This window comes from Branchiostoma belcheri, unplaced genomic scaffold (genome assembly GCF_001625305.1).
Source record: "Branchiostoma belcheri isolate BF01 breed outbred unplaced genomic scaffold, Haploidv18h27 scaffold56, whole genome shotgun sequence".
Classification (NCBI taxonomy): Eukaryota; Metazoa; Chordata; class Leptocardii; order Amphioxiformes; family Branchiostomatidae; genus Branchiostoma; species Branchiostoma belcheri.
In genome coordinates, this window is record NW_017804198.1 from 2166141 (window position 1) to 2176122 (window position 9982).

The 9982-nt window shown below is 41.8% G+C and overlaps 1 protein-coding gene across 1 annotated transcript in view; it reads left to right on the plus strand.

Annotated features, from left to right (window-relative positions):
* Positions 1 to 9982, plus strand: part of LOC109481522 (gem-associated protein 5-like) — a 66440-nt gene that overhangs the window by 37817 nt on the left and 18641 nt on the right. The window contains exons 17-22 of the mRNA XM_019784098.1: positions 1044 to 1208; positions 1735 to 1857; positions 2935 to 3033; positions 3990 to 4127; positions 4979 to 5126; positions 6418 to 6534. Coding sequence (XP_019639657.1) covers positions 1044 to 1208; positions 1735 to 1857; positions 2935 to 3033; positions 3990 to 4127; positions 4979 to 5126; positions 6418 to 6534 — 790 coding nt within the window. The remainder of the gene's footprint in view (positions 1 to 1043; positions 1209 to 1734; positions 1858 to 2934; positions 3034 to 3989; positions 4128 to 4978; positions 5127 to 6417; positions 6535 to 9982) is intronic.

Here is a 9982-nt window from a genome sequence, read left to right on the forward strand (position 1 = left end):
TGGCCAGCAGGAATCTTTGGTTGCTTTGTCCTTGGTGCTGAAAGCATGGACAATAACAGTAATTTTCCTTTCAAGTGTATAATGTGGCTGTTGAATGTCTAGGAATGTTTTCCACTTATATAGCTATGTCTTAGTAGCCTTTTGTCTACATTTTCTTCACATTAATGGTTGGATGTAAGGATGGGTATGGATGGATGGATGGACGGATGGAAGGATGGAACGTGGAAGGATGGATGGAAGACTAAGGGTACTGAGACTGCAGTACCACTTCCAAACACTAGGAGGCATTATGTGATGGCCAGCAGGAATCTTTGGTTGCTTTGTCCTTGGTGCTGAAAGCATTCTGAATAACAGCAATTTTCGTTTAAAGTGTATAATGTGGCTGTTGAATGTCGAGGAATGTTTTGCACTCATACCCATAGCTATGTCTTAGTAGCATTTTATCTACATTTTCTTCAACACAATATTAGATGGATGGAAGGATGGGTATGGATGGATGGATGGATGGATGGATGGATGGATGGATGCATGCATGGATGGATGGATGGATGGATGCATGCATGCATGGGTGGGTGGATGGATGGATGGATGGATGGATGGATGGGTGGGTAGATGGAAGGATGGATGGATGGATGGATGGATGGATGGATGGATGGATGGATGGATGGATGGATGGATGGATGGATGGATGGGTAGATGGACAGATGGATGGGTGGGTAAATGAATGGAAGGATGGATGGAAGACTAAGGGTATTGAGACTGCAGTACCACTTTCAAACACTAGGAGGCATTATGTGGTGGCCAGCAGGAATCTTTGGTTGCTTTGTCCTTGGTGCTGAAAGCATTCCCAATAACAGCAATTTTCGTTTAAAGTGTATAATGTGGCTGTTGAATGTCTAGGAATATTTTGCACTCATACTCATAGCTATGTCTTAGTAGCCTTTTATCTACATTTTCTTTAACACAATATTGGATGGATCTGGGCAAGAATTTGTAATAAACTTTAAAAAAACTTCAGTACTTTCATTGTTTGTTGGACACAGTCTCTGAGAGTCACCCGACCAGCACTGCTGAAGGGCAGGAGGGAGGTGGTCATCTGCAGGGTCAGACTACCCAGCGGTCACTCACTGTGGAGGACATACTGCCACCACAGAGAACTGCTGATAATGTGTTGCCTGTGGCAGAGTCAGCAGCAGCTGAAGGAAAAGGTGGGAATTTGATTATAATATAATATCAAAAAGTAATAGGTATTATGTTTATTATGATGATAACACCTTCCTTAGAGCTTCTGATTGGAGTACTTCTTCTCAACACTATATCTAGCCAATGTCACTGTAGGTGGTCCGTTAATGGTGAGAACACAATCCTAAAGCTCTCTGCAGTGGATAAGAAAGACAACCCCAGTCATGAACTGGGATGAGGGAATCTTAGCCTAGCAAAAACGTCACTGATATTGGCTACATACAGTTTAGGTGTAGAAATGGGTACTCTGTACCTGACTTCACTTCATTTTGGGAGGTTAAAGGCAGTGAAAGGAGAGGGATGGGCTCTGCCTTCCAATACCGTGCCCTGGACACAGTGGAAAACAAGTCCCTGCCCCTATGGCCTCAAAAAAGGCTTCCTTGCCTTTACTTATCTTTAACCAACCATATTTTGAATCATAAGGAAAAATGTTCTTAGGTCAGTACTGATTGATGTCATTGTTATCTCTGCCATTGGATATCTCCCATGTAGATGTGAGAGTTCACCGTAAGAAGAAGAAGGGGCGCTCACTGTTTCCTCTGTCAGCTAACATGGACAACCGTGCCAAGTGTCACCTGCAGCAGGACTGCCTCACACTGGCACAGCTCATGTATGGTGAGTCTCTTTGTTTGTTTGTTTGTTTTATTATGACTTCATTTTGTGGTGAAGTCATATTGATTTGCTCATGTTTCTTCTTCTCCTTCTCCTCCTCCTGCCATTTCTTTAAATTGATTCAACTCAAAAATTTTTTGGATCCCTGGATAAGGAAGTCACAACCAGGATCCAAAAAGCCAGCCAGGCACTGGGGAGACTCAGGGTAAAGGTCCTGCAACAAAGAGGCATCAAATTGACCACTAAAATCAAGATCTACAAAGCAGTAGTACTGTCCTCACTTCTGTACGGATGGGAAAGCTGGACTTTGTACCGAAGACACATCAAACAGCTCGAACAGTTTCACATGAGGGCTCTACGCATGCAGAATCATGAACATTTCCTGGCAAGACAAAGTCACCAACCAGCAGGTCTTAGATATGGCCCAATGTACAAGTGTTGAAGTGATGCTGCTGAAGTCCCAACTCCGGTGGACTGGCCATGTTATCAGAATGACTGATAACCGTATCCCCAGACAACTTTTGTATGGGGAGCTGAAGCTGGGCTTGAGAAAAAGAGGAAGGCCCAGGCTGAGATATAAGGACACACTAAAAAAACAACCTCAAGTGGTGCGGCATCAAGCCGCCCCAACTGGAGTCGGCAGCTTCTGACAGAACAGCCTGGAGGGCGCTCATCTCTCGAGCTACTGTAGCCTTTGAGGAGGATAGGAGGCAGCGTCTTAATGCTGCAAGAGTCAGACGGCACAACGCAGCGACATCAGCAGTTCTGACTCAAGATCACAAATGCCTGAAGTGTGGACGGCTTTGTGCCTCGAGATTGGGACTGTGAAGTCATATGAGGTCACATCCCCCGTGAATGAGCACACTGACAGTCCTCTTCGACAACGAAGGACTACCAAGACCTTTTAATTATGCATGTATCTCGTCAATGTGTTTTATACTCGTTGTATGTTTTTGAGTAGAAGGTGTTATATAAGCAACCTTTGCTTCCTGCTCAATACTCAATAGATATATGTGAATAGATTTAAAAAAAACATCTCCCCAGAAGAAGAATGTTCAGCCATGTTGTTGTTCTGTTCAGAAAGAGCTGGTGGAGACATGTCTGCTGGAAGTGCAGGTTGTGACGGCCTCGGTCTGTTCTTTGACAGAAGAAGTTTGTACAAAACCTTCAGAGAGGAAAGTAAGTTAAGCTCTCTCTCTAATAATATGGTACGTACATGTATGTTAAGATATCACTAGAAATATACTAGATATAGATTCTTTAGATAAGAAACACTTGTCAGAGAGGGAATTCCAAAGCTTGGCCTTACGGGGAAAGAAACTGTCACTGTAAAAAGATTTCGAACAAGGAAATTGGATGGTAGATACATTTAGATTGATTTTTTTTAAACTTTATTTTATTGAAATTGCAACAATGCAATACACGCGGAACAGAGGCAGCTGTTGCTGGTGTTGTGTCCCGCACATAGAAATGAAAAGTGGACAGACAATACTCATTTTCACTTCAGTCTAGTGGGGAAAGTCGCGTTAAGTGCCTTTCCCAAGGGCACAAGGTCGGTGGCATGTCAGGACCCGGGACCTCTTGATTCGAGTCGCGCACGCTGCCGTTGCGCCACATGACCCCGTAGATGTAGATTGATACCCTGTCAGATGCCTGTAACGTTAGATATCAGGCTCATACATGTACTAGATAGAACTGTTACTGTAACAGTAAATTGTAAAATACTGTATGGTTTTACAGAAGGAAAGATATGGACAGTACAAATGAATGACAGTGTCATACATGTACAGGATTGTATGACTTTTGAGCATATCTCACAATTAGAGACCATTACATCGGCAGAATGCACCGCGCCTGTGCAAAAACCATATTTTCCCACTGTTTAGGGTGGATATTTTGTAAATTTAGAACTTTGCTGGTTGCAGACAATACGTAATTTTGTATCTTTCCAATACGACATTTGAAAACTATAGAGGAAATGGCAACCTTAAATACACTAAGACGACCTTAGACAAGCCTCCCTTCCCAAGCCCTACGCACAATACACCACGGTTTTTGCACAGGCACAGTATGTTCCATTAAGACACTGTGGCAAGGGGAAGCAGGATGCTAACTCTGTGTTGATTTTTCCTCAGGTTTGAACCATGTAGAGAACGGTCATCTGGACCACAGCCTGCAGCTGGCCGTCTGGAGAGGTGACATCCTGGGAGCCCTGAAGCTGGCTCGCCAACATGGCCAGCTGTCAGACTGGTTAGTAGCAATGGCACCTCTAGGTGAGTTATCATTCTGCAGTATTAGTACATTTATGTCATACCTGGGCTGCGATTACGTTCGATACGGGTGTTCCGGACTGGGCCGTACTTTACCGTGCATTTTGCCCTAACTGCGTGCACCGCTTTGGAAAATTTGCATACAAATTCTGACATTGGAATTGATGTTGTTGCATTTTTTTAGTTTAGGGACACCAAATTTTCACTCATTTTGCATTGAAAGGCATAAAATACAACACGGTGCATTCCGTATCATACTCAGTCCCAGCCCTCCAGCGGATCGGATCTCCCTTTAGGCCTTAGGCCGTCGGGCGATTCAATGCGCAGTCGGGCTGTTGGTAACTTGGGCGATAAGGTATACACTGTGTTGTATTCTATATGTACAGGCAAACTTGCTCAAGCGACCACCCTCTATAAGCTGGTATTTATTCCATAACGACCACTTTCTCTTGGTCCTGATTTTTCCCCCATAGACTTGCATTAAGGGACTTGCCTAATCCACTTGTCCATTGCAACTGGCAATATTTAGAACTGCACATGGCCCAATCTCTGCCTATGACAACCACGTCATTTTCAAGCCTGTGTCTGAAAAGTTAACATATTTTCATAGGAAATCTTGATGGAATCAGTTACCCAAATTTTCAGCGACCACTGTCGCCTTCATCAGGATAATTAATGACCAATCACTTCTCAACGTGATCTCGCGAAAGTTACGGTTTACAAACACATGACCTTATTCACACAAGACTAGTACTTAACTGATACAAGACGTAAGCATTACATTCTACTAATGTGCTGTAGACATGTTACACTTGACCTATACTTGTAGAACCCAGTGAATACTTGTGTTCCAGCTGGTCATGATGTGTGGGTACAGACTGTCCAGGACTATGCACAGCAACTATGTGGACAAGACCAGCACTACAAGGCTGTCACGTTCCTGCTGGCCTGTCACAAAGTCCACCAGGCTATCGCCTTGCTGAAAAACAACAAAATGTTCAGGTAAGTACTACGACACTTTGTACAAGACAACACAAGTCAGCATGAAAGTTCATCTGTGTTGGTACAAGTCATTATGAAATAAAGACTGAGCTTTAACTTCCAACACTTAGATTTCAGAATTGGGACTTACCCCAAATTTTCGGTTGACTCCATCAACCTTGTTCATGGAATGGACCCGTCTACTCTTGGAACGTGACATCAGAGACTGAATTGGACTTCTTTGCAAGAGGAGTAAAGGAGGCGGTCTACATAAGAGCTCACATGCAGACCTACCCTGAACAGAGACGGGGGGCGACACAAGTTATCTGGCACGTATGACCCGCTACTACGGTCACGTGTCTCTGACATCACGTTCCAAGAGTAGACGGGTCCATTCCGTGAACAAGATTGATGGAGTCAACCGAAAATTTGGGGTAAGTCCCAATTCTGTAATCTAAGTGTTAGAAGTTAAAGCTTAGTCTTTATTTCATAAAGACAAATCAGGTGCAGGAACTTATACATAAATGTAGACTCTGAGTCTGTCTTCACTGACTATTCAGTTTATTGACAGTTGCTCTCCATTCTTGTGGTTGCACTTCAGATGTGATTTCAGAAAATATAACAAAATTAAAGAAAAACAACTTGACTTTTTTTGTATACTATACAATTTGTAATATATGTATAACTATTTTGTAATTTGAATTGAAGATTCAATAATGTGCAATACATGCTTTTACTCATTTGAGAACACATTATTTTTTGTCCTTTTAGTACTATATTCGTTGTAAAGAAGATTACAGATTTTATTTTACATTCATCCAACATTTCCAGACGAAATATTTCATTACCGGGTACATTGCAATCTTGGCATGTCGAATCTTTCCGAAACCTACTCTAGTCTATTTATTCTCTGTTTAAAGTTAAACTTTTGTTCCAAAATTCTCTCACCTAGAGCTTTTGACCAGTCACTCTGGTCTTCCTCAGTAGACTGACCCAGTGAAGCTTGTCACGTGGCTTCTTTGAAGTGTGACGTCAACACTGGGTCAAAGGTATCTGGTAGACGATGTTGGCCCCCGTCGCGGTTCAATGTAGGGTGATGGGCCCTGATGTATATGGCTTCCTTCACCCCTCTCAAGAAATATTGAGAGAATTTTTTTTTTGTGTTGGAACGAAAGTTTTAACTTTAAACAATCATGTAACTACCAACACATTCAGATGAACTTTCATGATACTATTTATTCTCTGTTGTGTAGTATTATTTCCTCCTGATTGGTCAATATCAAATTTTCGGATGTTTTCTTGATCTCCCCAGAGAGGCTGTTGCCCTGGCCAAAGCCCGTCTCCCTCCCCATGACCCTGTAATACTGGACCTGTATGATGCCTGGGCAACAGAGCTGCAGAAAGATCATTATGAGCAGGCAGCCAAGTGGTGAGAACTTTTGTATCCATGCATCCAGAAAGGGTACAGATAGACTGTGAAATACTAGAATGATTCATGCTGTACATGTAGGTTAAGTGTAAATATGTAGAATTGTGTCTGTAATTGTGATGTTACATGTATTTGTATTGGAACCCTGGAAGAATAGCCCATAATGGGCTAAAGGGTATCTCAATAAACTGAAACTGAAACTGTTGGCAGAACTTACTGCACTTCTTGGCAGAACTTACTGCACTTCTTGGCAGAACTTACTGCACTTCTTGGCAGAACTTACTGCACTTCTTGGCAGAACTTACTGCACTTCTTGGCAGAACTTATTACACTAATCTTCTTGGCAGAACTTACTGCACTTCTTGGCAGACAGTAGTGATCTTACTCGTGAGAAATTATTATTGTTTTACTTATATTGCTATAATAATAAGACGATGACGGTTTTTATAAATTTAGTATATTACAAGTGTAAGTTGCCCTCTTATATCTACTAGTATTAACAGGCGACACTTTAATTCCGGACAGACACTCTAATTCCGGACTACCTCTCACTTTTCAAGTATAGTTTGTCCTGGACAATTGACATTCCACATGGTGATGTAGAAGATGACAACAACTATGTAGATAACAGTGATAGTTCCCTAGGGATCCAGTTATTTCTTGCAGAAATCTGCAGAATTCTGCGCAGAATTCTGCACCCCGCGCAGATTTCTGCACAGAAATCTGCGCTGGGTGCAGAAATCTGCGCAGATTTCTGCGCAGAAATCTGCTTTTTAAAAGATTTCGTACCGTACTGTCCTACAAAATGTATCATTATGGTGATAAGCGGTAGATTTACTGTCCTAAAAATGCTACTATCAGGTTACATGTATTTTGGGCATAACTTGTCGGAAATGCATTCAATTTGGCTTGTGCCTAGTGCGCTGCTATTTGGCATGGGGATAGCTTCGCACTGTATGCTGTTCTTTTCGTTTCTTGACAAAAATTGTGATCTTTAAAGTAATTTATGAAGTAAAACAATTCTCCACAAAGTGATGACGAGCTATACACATTACAGACGAGGACATACAACGTAACAGACGTTTCGTTTGAGCTATACAGGCAAGCATAAGACCAGATCCTGTAACCAGGTAGCCTGAGTGTTAGCCTTTTTATCTTTCATCTACTTCCCACTATGCTACCCGTATAAAGAGTGTGGGGAGCGGATGAAAGCTACAAAGGCTGACACTCTGGCTAGTAACCAGCAGTATCAGTTGAATGAACCATAAGGGAAATTCCATTGACACACAGGGTGAAGATTTCTGCAGAAATCTGCAGAATTCTGCAGAAATCTGCAGAATTCTGCACAGATTTCTGCGCAGAAATCTAAATTTTTAAAAAGATTTCATAAAATACCCACAAAATGTATCATTTGTCCATACAGATGTTACTACAATGTACTAGCTTGATTTGGGTAAAAATTGTCAGAAATGCATATTATTGGCTTTGTTCCGCTGCATGACAACCCAATGCCCTGCGATTTGGCATTGAGATTACTGATAGCTTTGCACTTTTTGCTTTTAATTTTGATTTAGGCTAGCAACTTCTATTATTTACCTTATTGCGGGTATAATATAGTACAAAACATATCTTATTCCACATGTACATAGCTTCTGTGCCACTATATCATGGCTCGATCACACCCTGAAATCAAGTTTCAGCCCTTGGTTACAAATGTCTCTCCTATCCCACTTTGAAGTTCTGCAAGACTCCCAGACTGGATGTCCTCGGGATTTTGGGGCCGTGTAACGGTTGGAGCAGCTGCTGCACCATCCACTTCCCCAACCAACTTTCTTGCTTTTTCTTGTCCGACCATCTCAGCTGATGGCTGTAGGCCAGAGCTTTTTGTGGGTCAATACAAGAGGATACCTGCTCTGGTTATCTACAATTGATTTGTCACTATTTAGTCAATAAGAGGAAAGAAAGAAGAATAAAGCCTTGTTAGAACTTGGGACATAATGGGACATGGTTTTAGTAGTTGAACTGTACTGTGAGACTGTGTTCAAACGCTAGACAACTACCCTTGGAAGAACTTATCACCAAGGTAGCTCTGGGTGCTACTGGGTTTGTGTAACAATTTTCCATGCCCCGCCTCCACTCTTATCCAAACAAATTCAGGGCTTTTAATGTAAGTCTTCACAGTAAGGGCCCAGAGAGCCCCTCCTGACCACCAAACTGTAATCACTACCACATGTTTTCATAGCTTATCTATCTAGCCACAGAGCACAGAGGAGACCTCTAGACAATAGTCTCAGGAGAACAACCTTAAGCCTGCATGGCCTGATGTATTTCCATTTGTGCTGCTTTAAGTAAATGGTAAGAGATTGATAATTTTCTTGAAAAAAATTGAGATCTCTTAAGGTAATTTTTGGTAATTTAAGGTAAAAAAATTCTCCACTAAGTGATGATGACATATGCACATTACAGATTTGAAGATACCAGGCTAGAACATACATGTACATGTACATGTACATGTACATGTCACTGATCTTTTGTTTGAGCTATGCAGGAAAGCGTCCTGTTAAACCAGCTAGGCTCTCTCAGGCCAGACTAACCAGCATCAGTAAACCACAAGGGAAATTTGACATTCCATTGACTGGTCATGCAAGGGTCAGGAATATCTTCTTTCCTGTCTTGTACCCTCCTAGTGCCTTTCATAATACACGTAGTATCTTGCTGCAGGGGAATTGTTTGCAGTTTATGAGTGTGTCTGTAGTGTACATACCGGTACATGTAAAGTACTCTCAAGAAAGCTAAATACTCCAGATGCATGACAACAGTCATTGCAACCTTACTTGACATCGCCATACTTCTGGCATGTTTAGGCTAACATGTGATACTGCAATGAAGAGTTAAGAATTGAATCAAATCCCCACATGGTCCTATACATGGTCCCTCTGATTTTCAGTTACCTAAAGAGAGCCCTTGGAAGCACATACAAGAGAGTGCTAGTGGTTGCAGTCAGATTATGCTGAGTAGTGAGCAGCTTTGCACAGGATCCACATATGTATATGGGCATGTACAAGGCCCTTATGTTTCCTTGACTAGCCAGGCCAAGTAGATTAGCCAAGTAGATCTATTTTTCTGTATTTCTTCGGGAGGGGGTGATGACCTGAAGGTAAATTTTGTGGATAATTCTTTTTCTCACAACTAGTAGTATCTACTAGAGTCTTTGTAAGTTTCTTCACTTGAGACACAAAAGCTACATTGTAATAAGGGTTAGCCAGACATTTCCCCACCAGATCATACGAAATACCAAAAGAATAAAGTAGCACTTGAAGACAAGAAAATGAACTTTTCCTCTGGAAATTATGAAAAAAAAATTGTAAAAAAACAAGGGAGAGGAGTGAATAATTGTCTTGTCAGGTGACGTTCACAGACATGCAAGTTAAAACTGACAGTGTGTACA